Genomic DNA, 25926 nt, shown 5'->3' with positions numbered 1-25926 from the left:
GGCAGGGCAATGGGGGAAGAGATGTCCAAATAGACTCCTTAGGGAGTCTTAGGGGACCAATCATGAAAAAGATTGAGAAACACAGCCCTACCCCAAAGCAAGTGGAGTTAATAACAACAAGCAGATTTTGAATGTTTTCTATGTCCTGAAGACTCTGCGAAGCACTTTACTTTCATTGTCTTGTTTAAATCTGAACAACCAAATTTCACATAGCCACTACTGATCTCCCTGTTTATAGATGGGAAAACTGAGCGAAGAGGGAAAACAGGTTCAGAGGCTCAATGCAAGATCACCCAGCTGCTAAATCGAAAGAGCCAGTCTCTCTAATCCAAAACCTGACTCTTACTTATCCTATATTACTACTGGTTAGGATCGAGGCAAATGTGAAAAGATTCCTGACCACTCAGGTTTAAAAAAAAATTTTAAAAGTAGTCAAGTGTGACTTCTTTTTCTGAACTCCTTTGTAGGACCAAGATTGTAGCCCTTGGCAATCACCTGCCCTGTACTGTGCCATCCTGATAGACTCAGGATCTTCATCTATGTATTCTTTAAGGCTCTAGGTGATTTTCCTAGTGTCACGTTGCCTGGTCACAGTAGGTGCTTAAGCAGTGCAAACTGAATTAATAGTAGCAGTAATGGTAAGGGATGTATCAGTTAGCTATTGCCACAGTAATGCTGCATAACAAACACCTGAAAAAAAAAAACAGTGTTGTACAATAAAGAAACAAATATTTCTTGCTCACACATCTGCGGGTTTGCTTCGAGTTTGATTGAACTAGGCTGTGCTTGACTCCAGGTCATGGATTCTGTATCTACAACCTAGTGCCCTTCTTGGACTAGGGAGCCACCTGGGGGCACTGTTGTCCCATGGCACAAGCTGGAAGTGCTCAAAGTGGTGAGCAAAGACAACACAACATCTCCAAGGTTTTCAGTTGGAACTGGCACACCTTCATTTCTACCCTGTTCCATAGATAAAATTCACATGACCAAGCCCGACTTCAATGGTGTTGTCCAGGGGTGGTGGTGGTGTAATATTTGCTGAACAACAGTTGATCTACTACAACAGTTACTATATATATACATGCATACACACACACGTATAGTTTGGTATGTCTCAGGGTTACTTTAAGCACATTACATATGTTAACTGATTCAATTCCCTCAACAATGCTATGTGAAGGGCCCATCATTATTCCTGTTTTAAAGACCATGATATTGAAGCTCAGAGAGGTTAGGTAACATGCCTGAGGGCATCAACTGGAAACAAAGCTGGGCATTGATCCCCAGGAGGAAGTTCAGAACTTCCTGAAATGTAATTTTGTGCATTGTTCACATCAAAATGTGTTCCATTTTCTCTGTTGAGTTTATCTTGTAATGTTTACTGTGGGTTGAACAAAAGTATCCTGAAATATGACACTGTCGTGTAGATGCTGAGAGTAGACTTGGTCCCTAAGAAAATCATGCCATAGGGATGCCTGGGTGGCTCAGTCGGTTAAGCATCTAACTCTTGATTTTGTCTCAGGTCACGGTCTCATGATTTGTGGGTTCGAGCCCCGCATGGGGCTCTGTGCTGACAGCACAGAGCCTGCTTGGATTCTCTCTCTCTTCCTCTCTCTCTGCCCCTCCTCCTGCTCAGTGTCTCTCTCAAAATAAGTAAATAAAAATTAAAAAAAAAATAAAAAGAAAATCATGTCATATTTCAAATCTGTTCATGCCTCTTCATAAAATGCTAGAAATAGAAAGAACTTCTGTGATTATCTGGACAAGTTTGTTTATTTCATTTTTGTGTCTTAATTTTTCTTAGAGCAGTTTTAGGTTCACAGTAAGATTGAGGGTAAGGTACAGAGATTTCCCATACAACTGCTTTCCCTGACGTGCATAGACTTCACCCATTATCAACATCTGCCACCAGAGTGGTACATGTCTTAAAACTGATGAACCTATGACACATCATTATCTCCTCGAGTCCACAGTTTATATCAGAGTTCACTCTTGGCACTGTAAATTATGAGTTTGGACAAATGTATAATGACACATGTCACCATTACAGTATCATATAGAATAATTTCAGTGCCCTAAACACCCTCTGCTCTGTCCATTTGTCCCAACCCCCTAGACAAGTACTTTTCAAACTCTTGAGTTGTAACCCATTAACAAGTTGTGAAGTTAATCCTGAAAAATGAAATGAAAAAGAATGGACTGGAATGAGAATGTACTGGAGAGCCTTTTATGTAGTCCAACAAAGTATTGTTTAGTGAAACTTATTTTTCGGTCATATATGTGTAGGTATGTCTTGGATCTTAGCGTAATAATTTTTAAGTTTTATCAAGTTTAAAATTTTAATTTCACTATAGTTAACATATAGTGTTATTATTAGTTTCAGGTGTATAATACAGTGATTCAGCAATTCTATACATGACTCAGTGCTCATTGTGATAGTTGTACTCTTAATCCCCATCACCTGTTTCACCTGCCCCCTGCCCCCCCGCTCCTGGTAACCATCAGTTTGTTCTGTAAAGTTAAGAGTCTCTTTTTTCATTTGTCTCTCTCCCTCTCTTATTTTCCTTTACTTGTTTGTTTCTTTCTTAAATTCATTCTGCATATGAGTAGAATCATACAGTATTTGTCTTTCTCTGCCTGACTTATTTCACTTAGCTTTATACCCTCTAGATCCATCTATGTTGTTGCAAATAACAAGATTTCATTCATTTTTATGGCTGAATAATATTCCATTGTAACAAGTATTTTTAACCATGGCTTGTACTTAAATGAGAACCACTGATCGAAGCTGTTTGTACTTAACAGCATCGCTTCCATATTTATGTCCTATTTTCCACCCAAGCACTCAATCATTAGTCTGTCAGGATCTCGAGGTCAAGGTTGAGGTCTTACTGACCATCCTACTCAGTAATATCTAGTGTGGTGGGATTAATTGGTGATGTCTCCTGCCCCTTCATTCCAGTGAACCCTGCTTCTGTGGGTGAAAGTAACCCCCGCCCAGTTTATGGAAACCCACCATTGTCTGGATGTGACTGGCACAAGTCACCCCAAGGTAAGGCTTAAGTGAATAGTAACCAAAAAAATCAACCTTAGAGAAGAGTGTGTTCAAGGCACTACAGACATTGCCATTTCCTTTTGGCTGCTGGTGTGGCAACTGATGCAGTATTTGCTTAATTTACTATAACAGGGTTTCCTTTTAGATATGCAGACTTTTTTCTCTCCTGGATATCAAGGTACCTTCATCAGGACTCGTCTGGTTTCATGTGACAGAAACCCAACTCACATGGGCCCAAAGTGTATGTACCGGCTTGTGTGGTGGGAAGGACAGGGAAGAAACAAAGAATTGAAGGTAGAATTACCTTCCAGGACCTAGTATAGAGCTTGGTGTATAGTAAACGCTCAGAGCTATTTGTCGAGTTAATTGGTGAATGAGTTACAGGAACAGGGCCTCTGAGTCTGCATTGATCAAAATTTTTCTGAATAATCATATAATTATATATGATGCTAGAGTGTAGGAGCAGTAGGACTGGGGAAAGACAGAATGCTATGAAATCAGTTAGGAAGCTCTGTAAGGATCACTGTGTGCAGTGATGAAGGCCTGATCAGAGGCAGAGACTGAGAAACTAAAAGGAAACAAAAGAGGAGAGATGCCAGGGAATGCTACGAGGCAAATCTATGAACAACAAGGAGTAAACAGACTGATGGGATCCTCTGTACAATAATGTGAATTCAGGGACCTCATGACCTAAAACCATGTCTCACCTTCTGGCACCCTATCCTATATGGCAGCATTTAGCGTCATTCTTTAGGAGCCTTCTCAAGGAGGGGTATATCTTTGAGGATTAAGTATGGCTACTTGGGAGGAAAACCATGGAGGTATAGACAATCACACTCTCCATTTGGTTCCCACTAGAGCAGAAAATGACTTTAACTACTGGGGAAAAGGAATAGCTTCTAACTTCACTGGCCTGCTCTTTCTAGCCAGCCTGAGGTTGGGGCCTCTGGTAAAAGAAGAGTCTCAGAAGGCAAAGAGAATTAAAGAAATAGAGGACCCAAAGATGAATCTGGTTTTCTTCATCATTTTGCTTTGCATTGGTTTGGATTCTCAAACCACATACAATTAGTTGGTGGACAGCCTCCTGATAAAACATTACTTTGATGGGTTATGCTTTGCACCCAGGAAGCACCCAGCATGTGGTAGGTACTCACAAATGTTCATTTATTTATAAATGAATAAATGATACATCAGCATCTTGTTACAGGAAGGGGCCAGGGCTAAGTGATTAAGACGCCCTGCTTTGGGTCTAGATGGACCTGGGTTTGACCTTCAGTTCTACTACTTGCTTGTTTTGTAACCTTAGGCAAATTACATCTTTGGGCTTCAGTTTTCTTAGCTATAAAAGGGGTTTATCGTTGTATATACTGCATAGGGTGATTATGAAAATTAAATTATATACTCTATTTTAAGTACTGGGCCTGCAGTAATGGCAGGTATTCTTACTGTTAATTATCATTGGTGGGGAGGAGGAATAGAGTTCCGGTCCAATTCTGTCATTTAATGAAAGTGTGATGAAGACGGCAGTCAGGGTGGGGGGTCAACTCATTTCTGTGCACCTCAGTTTCCCCAACTATTAAATAAACAACTTGGCCGAGGTGATTTCCAAATCAGGTCTATTGGATAGAAATCGTGTTCAAGTGCCTTGTTCTGACATAGGATGGCTTAGCAATTTTTTTTTTCATGTAACAAGAAGTGTGGAGGGAAGGGGTTCACAGTTTGTGTGGCAGCTCTGTCAGGATGCTCTCAAGGACTGAGCTCTTTCTATACCTTCTTTCTCCACCATCCTTCTCAGGTGAGCATTTGTCCTCTTGTTTTCAAAATGGTGGCCTCTGGTGAGGAAGAAGGAAAAATGGTGAAAGGTAAAAGGTGAAACTAGGCAGACTGTCACCTTTTGAAAAGCATTCCTGGAGCTCTATGTCTCACTGGCCAGAATGGGGTTACAAGTCTATCTTTAACCACAAAGGAAGCCAGGAGAATTTTAACTGAGCACAGTGCCTACACAGGAAAGGTGGCTTCTGGGGGTATGGGAAAAATGGAGGGCGGATATGAGGAGGCAGACAAATGGCAGGGCATGACCCAAGGCAGTCAGGAGATAATAATTATATTAATATAAATTTTTTTTTGAGAGAGAGTGCATGCATGAGCAGGGGAGATGGGCAGAGAGAGAGAAAGAGAGAATCCCAAGCAGGCTCCATGCTCAGCACAGAGCCCCACACAGGGCTCAATTCCACAACCTGATCAGAAATCAAGAGTCAGACACTCAAATGACTGAGCCACCCAGGTGCCCCATTAATTGTATTACTGTAAAACTGTCTGGATGTATACAGGCAGGAAAAATTATATACATATAAAATACAAGTTTTAGGCCAGGGGCACCAAATTAAAAAAGGAAAATCTTGCCCTTTGATTATGAGTCGCTTAGAAGAATCTCTGCCTTCTGTTTCTAGAACTCTATTGTCTTTAATGAAGGATTCTGTTTCCAATTTCTTACCTAGCTACCAAGACAGAAGTCCTACAGGAAAACACACCTCTGCATGAGGAGACCCCTCTGTACAGATGTAGGGAGTTATGTTATGATTTGTGTAGGACTGGCTTTGGCAATCTCATCCTTGTCTTTTAAAAAGTGTGAATGGGGCATCCCTCTGTGATCGTCATCATATTTCCTGGTGGCTCCTGACGATGTCAGTGTGACTGCTCTATGAGGTCTTTGGAAGGCCACTCCAGGGGAGAACAAGCCTTGGAGGAGGCAAGAGATGCTTTCTGATGACCAACTGAATGAAATCATCGTCGAGGCAGAGAATGTTCCATCTCGGGTTGTTCCAGAAAAGACACCAGTGAACTCAAGCTTCAGTATGGTCTCATCCATTTCTGACATCGATGTGACAGACTCTCAGAGTTTTGGCAACCCAGATGACAAAAAGAGCAAGCAGTTGTTGAGGTTTTCCACATCTTTGAATGAATCATTTCTTCAGACCCTGCATCGTAGCCCAGGAAGTGTGGGCATAGACACTTCACATGAAAATATTCAAGGTGGTGAGACACTGGGGGAAAGGAGTTAGGAAGGGCATGAGGAAGGCCTCCAAGCTGTCCACAAGGTTTTTTACTTTTAAGACATGAAATAGGTTGAAGTTTGGTGGATGATCTAAGCACGCTACAGATGGACCCAGGAAGGGGTCACTTTGGGAGCACCTAACACCTAAAAAGGAGTTTACCATGACCAAGCTCATTTTCTTTCTTCTTATTTTTTTAAAGTTTACTTATTTTTGAGAGAGCACAAGTGGGGGAGAAGGAGAGAGAGGGGAACAGAGGATCCGAAGCTGGCTTCGTGCAGACAGCAACAAGCCCAATGTGGGACTCGAACTCAAGAACTGCAAGACCATGGCATAAGCTGAAGTCAGATGCTCAACTGACTGAGCCACTCAGGCACCTCCCCCGCCCCCCAAGCTCACTTCTGTGCCTGGCAGTCTGCCAAGCACTTCCTCTTTTTTCCATCGAATTTAGTTTTACTTATTCCCCACACTTTGAGGCTGGCACATTTGTCGCTTCCATTTGCTTGATGAGCAATTAAATGACCTGGCAGAACCAGGGCCCAAATACAGGTCTGTCTGGCCTGATGCCTTAACTGCTGTCCTGCTTTAGTCCATTTTCTCCCCACCCTGGATTTGGCAACATAGGATGGCCCTTATTGCCAAGTCTGCCATGACACCAGGTCTTAGCTGATACTGCCTCCCTGCCTTTCTGCTCCTGAGGCCAAATAGTGGTTTCTCAGCTGCTTGTGTCTGTTTCATCTCATAATGCTCCAGTCATGAAGTCCAGGCATTGTCAGTGATTTCTAAGAGGGGAAAAAATCCATTCTCACTAAAGCATTTTGTGGGTTTAGCCCCTTTATTGAAGATTGGGGTGTCTCCTCTCATGCTGCTGTCTCCCCACATCACTGTGTTCTTTCCTCCTCCTCCTAGTCCTTTCTTCCTCTCTGTCTAGCCCCCCGTCCCTCTCAGGAGAGACACAAATTCCTTGTCTTCAGCAGAGTGAGTTGGTGGCCCTCTTTTGGGGATTTCCTTTTCACCCCAACTAGGTCAATTGTGGAGTTCCAGCTCTATAACTCAACCAGGGAGCCATACCATTCTGTTGTTACCCCAGTGGTAGTCCCCCAACTGGCTTCCTCATTGTTACAAGATGGTGACAGCAGTTCCAGGCTTCACATGTGGCCACGACAACATCCAGAGGAAGAAGAATCTGTCTTTTTCTTGTTTTTGTTTTTTCTTTTTTGAGAAGGAAGAAGCCTTTTCCAAGAAACTCCTCAGCAGACCATGCATCGCAGAACATTGGCCAACATCTTGTTACATGCTCATGCCTAAATCAGTCACCTGCAACAATCAGTGTGGACTCATGGGACTCACGCCCTGTGCCTGAAGATGGGTCCCACCCTGCAGAAGCTCAGGGCCTTGGGACAGAGGGGGTAGATTCCCAAACAAAATCAGTATTCTTTTAAAAAGGAGAGATAACTTGGGTAGATGGCCAGCAGTATCTGTTGATACTGAGAAGATGGGGGACTCGTTCCAAGGGGGCAAGAGAGCATATATGACAACAGTCAAGAAATGTAAAGAAGATAATGCTCAGTCCATTAAGTGTCTGACTCTGGCTCAGGTCATGATCTTGAGGTCCATGAGCCTGGGCCCCGCATCGGGCTCTGTGCTGACAGCTCGGAGCCTGGAGCCTGCTTCACATTCTGTGTCTCCCTCCCTCTCTCTCTCTCTCTCTCTCTCTGCCCCTCTCCCTGCTCTTGTGCTCTCTCTCTCTCAAAAATGAAAAAACATTAAAAAAAATTTTTTTAATGTAAATAAGATGCCTGGGCCTAGAGTACAGGGGTCAAGAGAAAATGGTGCAGGCAATCAAGTGAGGGAGGACAGTGAGCCTGGCCAGATGTGTAGGGGCTTGTTGGCTTCACTGGATATTTGTCATTGAAAAAAAGGAAAATATCAAATGTTGCATGCAAACATTATCATTTGCTTTGACTTTGAGAAATACGCCATGTTGCCATTTTGTTTTCATTTCTGGCTTTTGAGATCATTGAGTCCATATATTCTTTCCTTATGCCCTTATAACAACATGCTCTAAGTTCAGTGCTATCTTTTGAAATGCTGGTATTCTGTGAAAGAAACAGACTGAAACTCCATTTATTTTCCTCCACAGGACAAAAGTTAATCGCATCTTTGATACCAATGACCTCTAGAGACAGAATTAAAGCCATCAGGAATCAGCCAAGAACCATGGAAGAGAAAAGGAACCTTAAGTATGGACCCAAAGCTTTTCTTCTTTCCCAGATTTCATGTGAACCTCAGTCTTCTACTTTTGCCCCATCTCAGAAAGATAAGATAAGAAATAAATTCAAGAGAAAGGACAGTCTTGCTACAGAAGAATTCCAAATAATCTGTATAGATACTCCTCTGTCCTCTCAGCAGGAGAGCAGGCTATGCTTAGTGATGTGCTTTGAAAAGGTGGAGTATGAAAAGCAAGGAAGAGAAACGTTCCAGTGATGAGGTCTAGTTTACACTCCCCTTCAGCCAGGCGATCAAGGTTAGCATTGCCAGAGATATGTGGTCAGAAGAGCACATTCCCTCTGTGGTATTCTCTCCTAAAGACTGTAACCCCAGTGTCACCAGAGGAAAAAATCAGGCAACCCCTAATAGAGGGACATTCTGCAAAATACCTGACCAGTACGCCTCAAAATTGTCAAGGTCATTAAAAATAAGGGAAGTCTGGGGCACCCCGGTGGCTCAGTCAATTAAGCATCTGACTCTAGATTTCGACTCAGGTCATGATCTCATGGTTCATGAGTCTGAGCCCCTGCATCGGGCTCCACACTGTGTGAAGTCTGCTTGGAATTCTCTCTCTCTGCCCTTCCCCATCTCTCTTTGTCTCTCAAAGTAAATAAGTAAACTTAAAAAAAAAAGTCTGAAAAATTGTCAGAGACTAGAGGATTCTTTTTTTTAATTTAAAACATTTTTTTATTTTTTTATTTTAGAGAGAGTGAGCATGAGTGGGGGAGGGGTAGAAGGAGAGAGAGAGAATCTTCAGCAGGCTCCACGCTCAGCATGGAGCCTGACTTGGGGTTTGATCCCACGATCCTGGGATCATGACCTGAGCCAAATCAAGCAGACTAGAGGATCCTAAAGAGACATGACAACTAAATGCAATGTGGCATGGGATCCTGGAATAGAACACAGCATTCATGGAAGAATGAGTGAAATCAGAATCGTGTGAAGTTTAGGTAATTGTAGTATGCTAACATTGGTTTCTAATTTTGACAAACTATGACGGAAATGTAAGATGTTAATAGGAGAAAATGGTGAGTAGCGTATAGGAATTTTCTGTAGTTTTTTCAACTTTTCTACAAATCTTGAATTACTCTAAAATTCAAAGTTTACAAAAAGAAGGAGGAGGAGGAGGAGGAGACCTCAAAAGCTTCCTAAGGCTAAGAATTAAAAAAAAAAACAAGAGTGAAAGAGTGAGGGCTGTTTTAGGCTTCAGACTACTTCACATTTACTGTTCTTCAGCCTTTTTCTTTTTTTTTATGTTTATTTTTGAGAGAGAGAAAGAGTATGTGAGCCGGAGAGGGGCAGAGAGAGAGAGAGAGGGAGACAGAGGATCGGAAGCAGGCTCTGCGCAGTCAGCACAGAGCCCAATGTGGGGCTCAAACTCACGTTTGTGACCTGAGCTGATGTCGCATGCTTAACCGACTGAGCCACCCAGGTGCCCCACGGCCTTTTTCTTTTGCAACTTGTCATCTTGGCAGAAACTAGGAGAGTGGATGCAACAATTGCTATAAATAAATCAATAATGCATTTGTTCTGGGGTTGCAAAGATAACTTGCAAAGTCTGACAGCGGAGATGAATTTGTCAACAAGAAATGTACACATGAGAAAGAGGAAATCAGGCCAAGTCAAGGTAGAGGAGAATCCAGTGACAGGACTAGCTGGAGTGATACAGGCTGCCTGGGCAAAGCAGGAGGCCATGTGGACCAGGCTGTGGAGATGATGATGTGGGGATGGGCATTTGGGTGGATAAAGAAAACCAGGAAAGGACCAGAGCAAAGTAGCTGCGATGAATTCATGGAAAGGTAAAGATGCCAACTGTGGCTGGATCTTTTAAAAACACTCCTCCATTTCTAATGTTTTTATTTTATTTTTGAGAGAGAGAGTGTGCATGTGTGCACACACAAGCAGGGGAGGGGCAGAGAGAGAGGGAGACCGAGGATCCAATGGAGGCTCTGCACTGACAGCAGAGAGCCTAGCACGGGGCTTGAACTCACCAACCTTGAGGTCTTGACCTGAGCCGAAGTCAGATTCTTAACTGACTGAGCCACCCAGGCGCCCCTACAGTCTTCCATTTCAAACTCTGCATGCCTGCCTCTGTCATGGAATAAGGGTCTTGTGAGGGCCCCAAAGACTTTACAGCAGGATTTTTCAACCCCAGTATGCCTGATATTGGAGGATGGATCATTCTCTGTTGTGGGGGACTGTCCAGTTTATTGTAGGGGGTTTAGCACATCTCTGGTCTCTACCCACTAGAGGTCAGTAGCAAACCTCTCTCCCCTAGGTTTTTGACAATCAAAAATGTCTCCAGACTTTGCCAAATTGTTCCTTGGGGGGCAAAATCTCCCTAGGTTGAGAACCACTCAAGGGTGATGACTTATAGGACCCTTCCGCCTCCCCCTGCAACAGTTATCACTCATACCCTCTGCCCTTCCCCCTGCTCTTTCCATTCCAGCCATCCTGGCCTCCTTGGGGGTCTCATGTTGGCTCTTCCCTCTGCCACGGAGCAGTCCCTTATCCATACAACTAACCCCTGCCCTCCTTCAAGATTTTGCTCAAATATCATGCTATTTCAAATTATAACACAGTCCCCATCCCAGTATTTCCCATCGCCTTATCCTGTTCTATTTCCCTTTTTCTTTCCATAGTATAAATCACCGTTTCTTTATTGTCTTTCCCTTCCAACTAGGATATCTTCTCCATGAGGCAGGGAAATCATTCTCTTTGTCTCACTACCTGGGTTGTGCCTAGTACACCATAGACACTCAGTAAATATTTGGGGAATGCAACAATTACGGCATTGGTATCTCTCCCTTTCTTCTGGCATTCCCCACAGGAAAATGGTTGACAAAGAGAAAAGTAAGCAATCCCACCGTATCCTTGAGCTCAACTGCTGTGCTCAGTGTCTGAACTCCATTTCACAGGTAAGAGGCCTTTATTGCAGTCAACAAAATGGGCATGATAAGGGGTAAAAAGGTACCCCTTGCAGAGTGGGACGAAAGGTACCCAAGGGGAAGAGGAACCAAAATTCAGGGCTGTTTCATTGAAAGCCATAGAAATTGGGTTGGTCTAGGTGCAGAGAAACCAGGTGGGCATGCCAAGGTGTATAAGAGGTTGCTGAGTTATTTGGACAGCATAGCTATTGTGAACGTCACCTTCAACAGCAAACCTGGGATATAGGAGAATAATATAGGAGAATAATAATAGGAGAATAATAGCACTCACCTGGAAGAGTGGCCTGTCAGATTAAATGAGATAACGTTTGCAAACACGCTGAGCGCATGCCTGGCACGTTATAACACTCTGAAAATAGTGGCCGTTTTTGCTAGGATGGGACCTGCTCATAGGTGTTTGTTGAGTGACTGTCTACCACATGCTTTGTGCCCCTACCCCAGGCTTACCGTAGATCTAAGAACAGCCTGTCAGAACTGCTCAGTTACATCAGCCTATGGCAGAAGACGTTCAAGGTCATTGGAGGCAAGTTTGGAACGAGCGTCCTCTCTTATTTTAACTTTCTGAGGTGGCTTTTGAAGTTCAACATTTTCTCGTTCATCGTGACCTTCAGCTTCATCATCATCCCTCAGTTTACTGTGCCTGAAAAGAACACCCTCCAATTCACCGGATTGGAATTTTTCACCGGGGCGGTAAGTTCTCCCATTTCCCCCCACCTGGAAATCCACCACCTCAGAAACCCCCAGATGTACCTTCCAGACCCCTCGTTTTGCCTGGGAGTCAACTGATAGGGAAAGTGGGACTTTGAAATGTGTTTCTTTTTTTCCCTAAAAGTAACATATACACAACACAGGAGACTTTCTGTCTCTAGAGGTAATCATATTAATAGTTTGTGTTGTTCACTGTCTCCTTTTCTGTGCACACACGGACACATGTATATGTGTACATATACATCCCTTTCTTCTGTTTCCACTTTCTTTTGTTTTTTAACAAAAGATGAATCATTCACATATACCACCTATGACTCACTTTCTTTCATCTGCTTTGTGGTGGATATGTCATATTGGTGTTTGTAGAGCTACCTTTTTTTTCTTTTTTCTTTTTCTTTGTACAAAATACAATGCTCCTTTTAAAGTTCCTACTGTAAATTTTTTGAAAAATGTTTATTTATTTTTGAGAGACAGAGAGAGCAGGGGAGGGGCAGAGACAGAGGGGGGGAAAGTTGCTACTGTAAAAGAGAGAAAATTAGGTGAAGGTCCACATTAGTCTTCTTCCCTTGTCTAATGGCCTAGCTTAGAGCCTATCTTTGTCCACTGTTTTTCTTCCTTCTTCTTTCCTAAAGAAAACAGGATACTACAGGTTTTTGCAACATTTTTTTGTTTTACTATGTATCTTGAGCATCTATATAGATCCACAGTACTCTTTTTTTTTTTTTTTTCAATATTTATTTGTTTTTGAAAGAGAGAGCATGAGTGGGGGAGGGGTAGAAGAGAGCGAAACACAGAATCCGGAGCAGGCTCCAGGCTCTGAGCTGTCAGCGCAGAGTTGGAGTCAGGGCTCGAACTCACTAATTGTGAGATCATGACCTGAGTGAAAGTCAGACACTTAACCGACTGAGCCACCCAGGCGTCCCAGTCCATAGTATTCTTTTTAACAGCAGCTATAATTTGTTTACCCATCTCCCTATTGACACTTATAGCCCCTGCCTTGTGAGTTTACCTTCTAGAAGAGATTTCTGCCACTAGCATTCTGTAGACCAGGGACTGACAAACTATAGCTGGGGCCAAATCTGGCCTGCCGCCTAGTGTTGTACAGCCAATGAACTAAGATTGGTTTCTACATTTTTAAATGGTTGAAAAAAAATCAAAACAGGGATGACATTTTGTGAAACATGAAAATTATACGTGAAATTCAAATTTGTGTCCATAAATAAACTCCTTCTGGAACTTGGTCACATCCATTTGTTTAGGTGTCTGTGATGCCTTCCTGCTACGGTGGCCGAGTGGAGTTGTTGCTATAGCTACCAAGCCAGATATTTATTATCTAGCTCTTCACAGAAAAAATTTGCCAACTCTTGAAGTAGAATGTTCAAAATCAAGTTCTCCCATTTATCTTTTTAAATTTCTTTTTCTGTTAAAAATTCTCCCTTGTGTTAAGTGCATTAAGTGAGAATTATTATTATGTAAATTTCTTCCTCATTTACTTTCATTCTCCTTGTTGTGATGTATATTTTTAATTTAATTAACTTATTTTTTAGGGCTTTGTTTTTATTTTTATTTAAAAAAAATTTTTTTAACATTTACTTATAATTGAGAGACAGAGAGACACAGAGCATGAGCAGGGGAGGGGCAGAGAGAGAGCTAGACACAGAATCTGAAGCAGGCTCCAGGCTCTGAGCTGTCAGCACAAAACCTGATGCGGGGCTCGAACTCAAAAACTGCAAGATCATGACCTGAGCCGAAATCGGACGCTTAACCGACTGAGCCATCCAGGTGCCCCTAGGGCTTTATTTTTTAAAGATTATTTACTTATTTTGAGATGAAGTACAAACAGGTGAGGGGCAGAGAGAGAGAGAATCCCAAGCAAGGCTCCATGCTGTCAACACAGAGCTGGATGCAGGGCTCGAACCCATGAACCGTGAGATCATGACCTGAGCTGAGATCAAGAGTTGGATGCTTAACTGAGCCCCCCAGGCACCCTGATCTATATTTTTATATTTGTATATATTTAACATTTTATTATGAAAAAATTCAAACATACAGGAAATAAAGAGTAGTAAATGAACACTCATATGCCTACTATGCAGGTTTCTAAATTGTTAAAGTTTAACCACATTGTTTTATCTTACTATTTTTTGTAAGCATTTCACAGTAAATTACAGACATTAGGACATTTTACTCCAAATTTCTTCAACATGCATCTTTGCGAAATAAGGACACTTTCTGCAGTTATCACACCTAGCAAAATTAAAAATATCATTCAAAATCCAGACTATATTCAAATCTTCCCAGTGGTCCCCAAAATGTCTTTCATAGCTTGTTTGTTCAGACCAGGATCCAATTAAAGCCCCAGTTTGCATTCAGTTACTTTTTCTCTGAATTCGCAATTAATCTAGAATGATCTCTCCAGGGGCGCCTGGGTGGCTCAATCAGTTAAGCAGCCAACTTCAGCTCAGGTCATGATCTTACAGTCCATGAGTTTGAGCCCCGCATCAGGCTCTGTGCTGACAGCTCGGAGCCTGGAGCCTGCTTCAGGTTCTGTGTCTCCCTCTGTCTCTGCCCCTCCCCTGCTCATGCTCTGTCTCTCTCTGTCTCAAAAATAAATAAAAACATTAAAAAAAATTTTTTTTTAATAAAAAATAAGAAAAAAAGAATGATCTCTCCAGACACAGCCCTCTCTTTTCTTGACATTGGCTTGTTGCAGAAACTAGGCCAGTTGTTATACAAACTCCAACATCCTACCTTGTGGAATCAATTGTTTCCTTATAGTCTCTCTGACTTGTTCCTCTGGCCCGTGTTTCCTGTAAATTGCAATTTAGACCTAACAGCTTGATTTGTTTCATATCAAACATGTTTGACTATAATACTTAACATGGTCATGTTAAGATGACAGAGGCCCATCATGGTTGGCTGTCCTGGTTTTAGTCATGCTTTGCTTGGTCACTGGGTTCAGGTGGTGACAGCTGGGTCCCTCCACTGTAAGGAGGGTTTGAGAGTCCTTTCCCAACTCAAAGAGCCTAGTGATAGGGGCGCCTGGGTGGCTTGGTCGGTTGAGTGTCCGACTTCGGCTCAGGTCATGATCTCACAATCCGTGAGTTCGAGCCCCGCGTCGGGCTCTGTGCTGACAGCTCAGAGTCTGGAGCCTGTTTCAGATTCTGTGTCTCCCTCTCTCTGTGACCCTCCCCCGTTCATGCTCTGTCTCTCTCTGTCACAAAAATAAATAAAAAAACAAAAACAAAAACAAAAAAACAAAGAGCCTAGTGATAAAACGACTATTTTTTTTTTAAATGTTTATTTATTTTTGAGACAGAGGGAGACAGAGGGAGACAGAGCGTGAGTGGGGGAGGGGCAGAGAGAGAGGGAGACACAGAATCCGAAACAGGCTCCAGGCTCTGAGCTGTCAGCACAGAGCCCGATGCTGGGCTCGAACCCATGAGCTGTGAGATCATGACCGGAGCCGAAGTCAGACTCTTAACTGACTGAGCTACCCAGGTGCCCCCAAACATCTATGTTCTCAGTGACCTTGGGTGCCCTGCCAACAAAATGTCGAAACTGACTGATGCAAGTTTCTTGCAGATGGAAAAGGTGAAGGGTGCTGACCATTGTCATTGTTTTCTCAAGAGACCCACCTGACCTCTGGCTTCTTGCCTCTTTCAGGGTTATTTTCAGGACACGGTGATGTACTATGGCTTTTACACCAACTCTACGGTCCAACACGGGAGCAGTGGGGCACCCTACAACATGCAGCTGGCCTACATCTTCACAACCGGAGCATGTTTGATTGTCTGTTTTTTCAGTTTGCTATTTAGGTATGGAGTATCTGCATTTCTCGATCCTCAGCTCATTTTGGATTTAGGTAAAATTCAAGAGACTCAAAAGTTTCCCAGGAAACAGTTTCTCTCCAATTTTGACTTTCTATTGCTGTCTGAGCATTCCCGTTTTGTAACACAAACTGTAAGTTTGGATAAAGAAGAGAGGTTTTTGTGTGCTTTCAGGGAAATTGGTCAGTCTGAAAATAGGGATGCAGTGACCCCACTAGTTATATGGAAGGAAGGGCATGGATAGGCAATTGTCCCTTGACAACTGTCAAAGAGGAGGTACAGATGTTCAACCTTTGTATTCGTTTTCCTAGGTCTTCCTAGGACCTTTCCTCGGTCTTCCATAACAACGTACCACAGACGGGGTTGCTTAAACAACAGAAATATATCTTCTCAAGTTCTGGAGGCTAGAAGTGTAAGATCAAGGTCCTGGCAGGGTTGGTTTCTTCCGAGGCCTCCCTGTGGCTTATAGATGCCTGCCTTCTCACCGTGACCTAACAGGGTCTTTCTCAGTGCATGTCTGAGTCCTAATCTTCTCTTCTTATAAAGACACCAGTCATATTGGATGAGGGCCCGCCTTGATGACCTCATTTTAACGTAATTGCCTCTATAAAGATCTTATCTGCAAATACGGTTGCTTTCTGAAGGTTAGGGGTTAGGCTCTCAGCATAGGAGTTTTTAGGGTGTATAGTTCAGCCTATAACAACCTCACTGCCAGCACACAATTCAGAGTAAAATGAGATTTCGTTTTGTCCTATCAAACCAGGAAAAGTTTTTAAAGCTACTGTTAGTGGTGGCAAATTTTGGAAAGGTATTGACTCAGCACTTTTTACATGCCAGGCTCAGTGCTGAGTGCTTCCTCGGCTGATTTCACTGAGTCCTGCTGACGTCTCCATGATATTAGCATCTGCCTTTATCAAGTGCTTACTGTTATAACCACTACATTGATTCTTGTGGCTGGCTGAACAATTCCCCCGCCTCCCAAAGATGTCCAAGTCCTAATCCCCAGAACCCGTGAATATCTTACTTTACCTGGCAAAAGGGACTTTGTAGATGAGACTGAGTTAAGGATCTTAAAATGGGCCAGTTAATCATAAGGGTCCTTGTAAGTGGGAGGCAGGAAGGTCAAGGTCAGACAGAATGGAAGCTGCAGCTCTCCTGGCTTTGAAGACAGGAGGGACCATCAGCCAAGGAATGCAGGCAGCCTCTAGAAGCTGGAAGAGGCAGGGAAACACATTTCCTGCTAAAGGATAGGAAGGAACACAGCTCTGCTGACACCTTGATTTTAGAAACATTTTCCGATTTCTGACTTCCAGTAAGAGAATAAGTAGACATGTGTTGTTTTAAGCCACGTAAGTTTGGGACAGTTTGGTACAGCAGCTAGAGGAAACTAATACAACTCTCATATAAGCTCTGTGGGTGGGTACTATTATTATCCCCGTTATATAGATGTGGAAACTGAGGCTCATTACAGTTAAAATAACAAAGATCTCCCAGCTGGCAATCCAGGATTATAAGACAGACCTATGAGATCTTGAAGCCAGTGCTCTTAACCATTATGTTTGTGATCACACTGTTCCAGTAGAACCTGAGGTTGACTGTTCCACAGTGCCTGTCACTGTTAATGGTAGGACTCCCCTTTGTTTAATTCCTGCACTCCCCAATGCCTGTTTCAATAACGCTTGAGTATTTTGGTTTCTGCCTTCCCTAGCATGGCCAGGAATTTCCGGAACAACTTTATTAACCCTCACATCTACTCCAGAGGCATCACTAAACTTATTTTCTGCTGGGACTTCACCATCACTCATGAAAGAGCTGTCAAGTTGAAACAGAAGAATCTTAGCACGGAGATAAGGGTAAGGCAGGCTTGCTTTACACAACACCTTCCCACAGCTAAGTTCCTTTACTATGTGTGTAACTTTTCTTTTTTTTTTTTAATTAAAAAATGTAATTTATGAAAGAGAGAGCATACATGCGAGCTGGGGAAAGACAGAGAGAGGGAGACAGAGGATCTGAAATGGGCTGTGTACAGACAGCAGACAGCCTGATGCGGGACTTGAACCCATGAACCATGTGATCATGACCTGAGCTGAAGTTGGATGCTTAACCAGCTGAGTCTAGAGACTTTTTATTTTTTTTAATGTTTATTTATTTTTGAGAGAGAGACGCACAGACTATGAGCGGGGGAGAGGCAGAGAGGGAGACACGGAATCTGCAGCAGGCTCCAGGCTCTGAGCTGTCAGCACAGAGCTTGATGTGAGGCTTGAACCCACAAACTACAAGGTCATGACCTCAGCTGAAGTCAGACGCCTAACTGACGGAGCCACCCAGGCACCCCATATCTAGACTTTTTCGATTGTCACAGTTAGGGGGAGGGTGCTACTGGATGTTGCTAAACATTCTGCTGTGCACAGGAGAGTTGTCACAATACAGAATTACTGGCTGAAAATGTTAATAATGCCAAGGGTGAGAAACCCTGGTCTATAGGAAAAAACTTACTAAAAAGAAAGAAGAGAGAGAGAGAGAAAAAAAAACCAGAAACAAATATACCCAACCCCAGACTCTTTTTTTTTTTTAATTTTTTTTTTTTTTAACGTTTATTTATTTTTGAGACAGAGAGAGACAGAGCATGAACGGAGGAGGGTCAGAGACAGGGAGACACAGAATCTGAAACAGTCTCCAGGCTCTGAGCTGTCAGCCCAGAGCCTGACGCGGGGCTCGAACTCACGGACTGCTAGATCGTGACCTGAGCCGAAGTCGGCCGCTTAACTGACTGAGCCACCCAGGCGCCCCCCAACCCCAGACTCTTAAATACAGAGGACAAACTGGATGTTGCTAGAGGGGACGTGGGTGGAGGGGTACATAATAGGAAAAAAAAAAGAGGGAGAATAATTTGTAAGCAAAGAGGCTTTGACAAGAGGTTTGAAGATGTTAAATTCATTGGTGTAGATACCCAGCCTTGTTCTTCAAAAAAGATTTTCTTGACACCTCAAAGTGCTTTCCTCAAGAGCACAGTCCCACTCTGTTGGGCCTGTTTCTCTAAGATGGAAAAGGTGTTTGGCACAGTGATAGAGGTTCTTGGTCCATTTGAGATTTCCCCATGGGTCTCTCATAGTCCACGTCCATCATGAACTTCCCCCTTTCTCTCTCCTGTGGATCTGGGGTGGGTTGTGTCTCAGAGTGGCTGAGATTCACCTGCTGAGTCTTTGCTAACAGGTGATAGGGTACTGTGGGCTGACCTGACTTCCTTGTGTGTATAGGAAAACCTGTCAGAAATCCGTCAGGAGAACGTCAAGTTAACGCTCAATCAGCAGCTGATCCACGTGTCGGCCCACCTGGCAGCCTGGGTCGTCTCTACTGGAGTGGCCATTGCCTGCTGCGTAGCTGTTTATTACCTGGCTGAGAACAACTCAGAGGTAACCAGAGGGGCAGGGACACTGGGGGCCAGAGCACAAAACCAGGTGAAGGGATGAGATACTGGAGGGAGGCGGTATGGAGCTGCTACTGAACTCAGACTCTGTGGTGGGCGGCACTGGCATCAGCCGGAAGCTTGTGAAAAAATGCAGAATCTTGTGTCCCTGCCTGGGCTCACAGCCTCAGAATCTGTATCCTGACAATGCCCCCTGGTGATGTGTATGCACGCTTCAGAGTAAGAAGCTCTGGGTCCGTGGAGAGATGGGAACTTTGGGCAGCAGACGTGGGATTAAGTTTTGGTTTCTTCCTTTATTATTATATTCCTAACACCTCCCACTGCCCCTGGCACTGAGTAGACACTCCCAAGTGTTGTGATCCGATGGACTCTGGTGAGCCATTTAACCTTTCTGAGCTCTGGATTCCTCACTTGCAAACCAGGAATGATCGTACCTGGCTTTGTAGGTGTGAGGTCAGGACTAGAAAAAAGTTTTGTGAAGAGTCTACTCTGTGCCCAGTATTGTGACTAATAAAGGAATATTACCTTTTTTTTTTTTTTTTTTTTTGCAAATGATATAAACTCTGAGACTAATTTGCTGGATGGTCTGGGCAAAGTACTGTTTTTCTGTAGGTTTAAGCTTTTCCCCTGGAAATAGAACTAATTGTAGCCAGTTTGCCGACCTCTAGAATTGTGGTACAGGTTGGTCGGATTATTTCACTTTCTTTAATGACTTCCTATTTTTACCCTCGATATAAATTTATCCTCCATGGCATGATCGACAGGTCTTGTATGATCTGACCCCTGCCCACATCTCTAGCTTCAACACCCCACAACTACCCATATCCTACACTAGCAACACTAAATGGTGTGTCCACAGTTCCCTGAGCACACCATGTTTTTCCTTTTCTCTCGGTAGGAAAACATGCAGTTCATTCTCTACCCAACCTGCCCTAATTCCCTCATTGGGCAAATTCCTCCTCCTCCTCCCCCTCCCCCTCCTCCGCCTCCTCCTCCTCCTCCTCATCCTCCTCCTCCTCCTCCTCCTCCTCCTCCTCCTCCTCCTCCTCCTCCTCCAGACCTCAGCATGGTGCTGTTTCCTCAGCAAATTTTCTCTCACCCCCACCACCCTCACTAGACTGTGTTGGGCGCTCCTGACTCTGCAAGCTTTCCCTGTGCTCTTGTCATGTGTGGTATTGAAAATGCCTGTTTATGCAGGTATCTTTACGTATCTTCAAAAGATAGTAGCTGGGCTCTAGGCCCAATATTTGACACATAGTAGGTGCACAACCAAATGGATGAACAAGTGAAGGAGAAGCCAGCAAGAAAATGGGTGTGGGATTATAACACTAAGAGTTTGCCATTAACCATGTTGAGATGTGCCCTCAAATAGGGGAAATTAAGTCTCAGTGCTTAAGGGCCTGGCAATGCCTACCCAGGGTAGAAACTGTGACCAGGCAGCTGTAGGCATAAAGAATCCTTCTGAGTTTCTTCCTCACCTGGAAGGTTTTCTCCACACCCACCTGAAGTGAAGGAGGGCAGCTAAGGAGGTGAAGAGGCAGAAGTGGAGCCTATTGTTTGAACATCTGCTCAATGCCAGGCAGGAGCAACCCTTTGTACAACTCTAGGGGTCACATTCATGGGCAGCTACAATCTTCTGTGAATGATGTCTCACCTATGTTGTTGAGGGGCCAGACCTGGCCTTATTTGGTTTCATTCAATTCTTTTATTTTTATTTATTTACTTTAATGTTCATTTATTTTTGAGAGAGCACAAGCGGGGGAGGGGCAGAGAGAGGGGGACAGAGGATCTGAAGTGGGCTCTGCGCTAACAGGCTGACAGCAGCAAGCCCGACGTGGGGCTCGAACTCGGAAACAGGAGATCATGACCTGAGCTGAAGTCTGCCGCTCAACTGACTGAGCCACCCAGGCGCCCCAATTCTTTTATTGTTTTTAATTAGGGCATCAACTGAGAGAGAAACAGAAAGAGAGAGAAAGAACATGCACTTATGTGTGCATGAATAGGGGAGAGGAAAAAAGAGAGGGGGAGAGAGAATCCCAGGCAGGCTTCACGCTGTCAGTGCAGAGCCCGACTCTGAGCTTGATCTCATTCTTATGAACCATGAGATGATGACCTGAGCCAAAATCGAGTCAGAAGCTTAATCGACTGAGCTACCCAGGCGCCCCTCATTTAATTCTTGCAATGACTCTGTGGGTCACATGATAATCTCCCCATCACACAGACAGGAAAAGAGGTCCAGGGAAGCTATGCATCTGGCTTCAGACCTTATAGCTCATAAGCATGGGAGAGGGGACAACATTTGAACCCAGGTTACCTTGGCTACAAAAATACTTCCAAAAGTGCAAGTGGGGCTTTTGAAACCACCCAGAGATAAAGGGAGGCAGGGTCAGGCCTAGGGGTGGGAAGGAGGTAGTGTGAGACAGAAGATAAATCCACTGGAATCCCTGACTCCAAGGATTCCTGGCTGAGGGCAGCCTTCACCCCACTCCAAACCAAGTGCCAGGGTGTTGCATCCACATGAAGGAAGGGGGTGCCTCTTTGGACCTCATAGGAAGGTGTGCCATGGGCTAACAGAGGCTCCCTTTCCCCTGGTTCAGCACTCAAGAAAAGCCTGGTGAAAATGAATAGGGCCACGCAGGAGACAGGCGGAGAAAGTCTGCAGCGCTCAATACCCTTGTACTATAGCTTCCGCGGATTCAAGCTTTTGCTCCAACAGCCAGGAAACACATTCTCATTGCTGCAGACCTCTTGCTAAGGACAGTAAAGTCACAGAATGGCTGTTTTGAGTTCAGGCCCCTGAGTCAGATGGACCCAGTTCAAATCTGCCTCGGTGACCCCAGGCAAGCATTTTTACCTCTCTGAGCCTCCATTTGCCAGTCAATTAATACCCACCTGCTGGGCTGTAGTGAGAATTAAACGTGATCACGTGATCACGTGGGTAATGCTGGGCGCAGGGTAAGTGCTCAATAACCCGTAGTGTACGAGCTAACCCCAGAGGGACTACCACTGGGGTTTCCCCATTGTGTGGGGTCTTCTGCGTGAGGCAGAGAGGAGTTCCGTGCATGCTTGGCATCTCGATTCTCTCCCTGCATCCCCTGTAGTTCCTGAAGAACCACCAGAACCCTGGAGCAGTGCTGTTACTGCCTTTCCTCGTGTCCTGCATCAACCTGGCAACGCCACGCCTCTACTCCCTGTTCAGGCTGGTGGAGAGGTATGAGACGCCGAGGCGCGAAGTCTACATCCTCCTCATCCGGTAGGTGTGTCTGCCACGCCCACCACCAGCCTGTATTTCCAGGGAGGGAAGTGAGGTGGGAGCTACAGAGGGTTATGCTCAAGTACCAGAGTTCTGTTTTCCAGAAAGGATTTCAAGAATAAAGTATGTTTGTATGGGGTGGGTTAATAGCCATAAAATCCAAAACGCTCTCAGGTATACAATTAAGTACATCAGTCTTTTGCTCAGAGTAATAGCTTACCTTTCCAAATTGCTATCGGCCTGAGGATTTTCATAGTTTTTCTCAGTTATGAGATGTACAGATGTTCATGTTGTATACTGCAGAAGGGTGCCTGGCTGATGAGTTGTGTAGGGACTGAAATTCATCTAGCGTTTGCATTAGTCAAGCTGTGAGCCTTGGTAGCCACTGCCTCAGCTGGGAGAAAGAGGTGCATTAAAAAAATTTTTTTTTAATGTTTACTTATTTTTGAGGTAGAGAGAGAGAGAGCACAAGTAGGGAGGGGCAGAGGGAGAGGGACACACTGAATCTGAAGTAGCCTCCAGGCTCTGAGCTGTCAGCACAGAGCCCAACACGGGGCTTGAACTTGTGAACCACTAGATCATGACCTGAGTCGAACTTGGACGCTTAACCGACTAAGCCACCCAGGAGCCCCAAGAGATGCATTTTTGTAATTCAGGCACCCAAATGGAGGTAGAGGAGGTGCTTCTGGCAATTAGTTGGCTGGGAGGGGGTGCCTTTTTGTGCTAGAGGTGACCCCAAGGTTTCGATAAACAAAGCATAAAACAACCCAAATTTTGTCCTTGCTCCTTCCTGGCTGGTTCCCTGATCAGTTCCTGTTTATGGTGTTTATGACAACAGGTCAGTACAATGTAGACTGAGTTTCTTTACTGATCAGTTCCAGAGCCCTTGCCTTCTATGGCCTGGGAGATCTGGCTCCTGGCCAGCTCTCCAACTTCATCTGGAGAATTTGGATGAAGAGGTGGTTAGACATGTATGCTCAGTGGGCCATTTTGAACCAATAAATTTGCTCTTTGTGTTTTTCTGATCATTTAAGAGTTTAGTTGTCTTTTAATATACATCAGCCCTTTGTACAGCTTCAACAAAATATTCAAAATCTTTGCATGAAGAGAAAATGGGAACTCTCAGAAATACACGGTTCTTTTTGATCTGAGATGAGATTTTTCTCAGCGTAGAAGAGTGTGTTTTCAAGTTTAACTTGAAGCTACACTGCAATAAAGGTCTCCTGATGTGTTAATCCAGTAGACAGTGAGGGTGTATCACAGGCTAGGCACTAGGCAAGAGATTGGGGATCTGGCACTGTGAAAGATCTAGTGCCCTTCCTTCATGGAACATCAGAGTCTAACACAAAGGTTCTCAACCTTCAGCATACATCAGAATTACCTGAAAGGATTTCTTGGTCCTGTCTCCAGGGTTTCTGATTCAGTGGGTCTAGGGTGGGGCCTGAAAATTTGCCTTTCTAGCAGGTTTGCGGACGAGGCTGATGCTGCTGGTTCAGAGGACACACTTTGAGAACCCCTGGTCTAGTGGCACACAGTTCTTGGCACACCAGGGCTGAAGCCCTATTAAAACCAGCAGCTATTGACTTTGGCAAAGTGACTAGGTTTAAGAGATGGTCCTCAGTTTCAGTCTTTGTCATGGCCCTCACAAGCTGTGTGCCCTTGGACACATTGTGTCATCGCTGAACTTCAGTGTCCTCATCAGTAAGATAGACATAAAAATTCTATCTACCTGATGACAGAGTTGTAGAAAGTAAGAATGGCAGCAAAATTGTAAACATTAAGCTGTGAAGATTAAGGTGATTTAGTGAGGTTCTTAGCACAATGTACTGCCCATGCTCAGCACCCAATTAAAAGTAAGTACATTTATTATTATTACAATGAGAAGCGAAATCAGATAGTTTGGAATGCACTGAAAGAGGGTATATCAGTTGAAATAAGTTAGGTTTTGCTGCAGTAACAAACATCCCCTATCTCCCTAATCTCAGTGGCTTCGAACACAAAGATTTAGTTCTTGTTCATATTATGTGTCCATTGTGGATGGCAGGTGGTTTTGGTCATGTCATTCGTGCAGGGATCCAGGCTGACAGCAGCAACCATCTCAAATATTGCTGATGGCCATTCCAGACGGAAGACAGTGAATTCCGGAGAGCCTCGCTGGCATTTCAGTGCTCCAGCCTAGAATGATGCAAAGTGACACACATCACTTCTGCTCACAAATTACTTGCCAGAACTAGCCATATTGGCCCCAGTCAAACCACACGGGAGCGGGAATTTCAGTCCTACCATGTGACCAAAAGGAATTATTAGCAAACAGTACTAATGACTGTCATGGAAGGTAACAATAGTTGTTTTCTCTTCTGTTATTTAGAAACATCTTTCTGAAAATATCAATCATTGGAATTCTTTGTTACTATTGGCTCAACATTGTGGCCCAGGCTGGTGAAGAGGTGAGATTTCTGTGCTGTTCTGCCTTGAGTTTTTTTCTTAACCTTTGAATACAGGGAGGAAGTGAATTTCTCTGGTTTCTCAGAATTTCTACTCATGATCTTAGAGTTGATATAATATTCTTCCTTCCATCCATCCACCCATCCATCCACCCATCCATCCACCCATCCATCCATCCATCCATCCATCCATCCATCCATCCATCCATCCATCCTTGGGCTGTGCACTCAAAACATCCCTCTCCTCGTTCAACCAAATCTAAAAGCTCCCGGTCCATCAGTTCATAGCACTGACTTCCTGCAGAGGTAATTGATCACCAGTTTCATGAACTAAGTCAGCCTTCCAATTTGTGCCAGCCTGCTAAACCTCTAGGCTACTTTCTTAGTCAAATAAGTATTAACGGATTTTCATAAGGTTAATAAACAAAGAGTAAAGGTATTGTTGCCATTGATGCCTTCTGCTAGCCCTGGCTGAGAAATGGCATCCAGAGGGCATAGGACAGGGATGAAAAGTTTTAAGAGGAGAGATAGTGAGAAGGGAAAGTTTGGGGTGCACGTGGAGGGCAAGCCTTAATGGGGGAAAAGCAACACAGAAAGGGAATAAACACCCTTGAAACCAAACTCAACAAATTAATGGTGTGTCACTGCCCAGAGTGGGTCTGGTTTTCTGGATGTACAAGGACCCAGTCACATTGGCCAGCAACCATGTCCTAATGAGTGTAGGGTGCCAGAAGGGCACTGGGCAGAACCAACAGCCCCTTCCCACATCCTGACTCTTGTTTACCTTACAGTGTTGGGAAACTCTCATTGGCCAGGAAATCTACCGGCTCCTTCTGATGGATTTTGTATTCTCTTTAGCTGATTCCTTACTGGGGGAATTCCTGAGGAGGTAAATATTTATCAGCCTTGAGTCATTAGTACCTGATGTTGGAACCAG

General features: G+C 44.0%; 1 protein-coding gene across 2 annotated transcripts in view; it reads left to right on the top strand.

Annotated features, from left to right (window-relative positions):
* Positions 1-25926, top strand: part of TMC5 (transmembrane channel like 5) — a 49631-nt gene that overhangs the window by 5069 nt on the left and 18636 nt on the right. The window contains exons 3-12 of one of the 2 annotated variants that reach the window (XM_042922304.1): positions 2963-3052; positions 8252-8351; positions 11210-11297; positions 11769-12017; positions 15702-15853; positions 17574-17718; positions 19123-19278; positions 22394-22545; positions 24914-24992; positions 25781-25878. In XM_042922304.1, coding sequence (XP_042778238.1) covers positions 2963-3052; positions 8252-8351; positions 11210-11297; positions 11769-12017; positions 15702-15853; positions 17574-17718; positions 19123-19278; positions 22394-22545; positions 24914-24992; positions 25781-25878 — 1309 coding nt within the window. Of the gene's footprint in view, positions 1-2962; positions 3053-5562; positions 6089-8251; positions 8352-11209; positions 11298-11768; positions 12018-15701; positions 15854-17573; positions 17719-19122; positions 19279-22393; positions 22546-24913; positions 24993-25780; positions 25879-25926 lie in introns of those variants that run through there. The other variant, XM_042922305.1, reaches the window with a different exon arrangement.

Source organism: Panthera leo, chromosome E3 (genome assembly GCF_018350215.1).
Source record: "Panthera leo isolate Ple1 chromosome E3, P.leo_Ple1_pat1.1, whole genome shotgun sequence".
Lineage (NCBI taxonomy): Eukaryota > Metazoa > Chordata > Mammalia > Carnivora > Felidae > Panthera > Panthera leo.
This window is presented reverse-complemented; position numbering and strand designations above follow the sequence as displayed.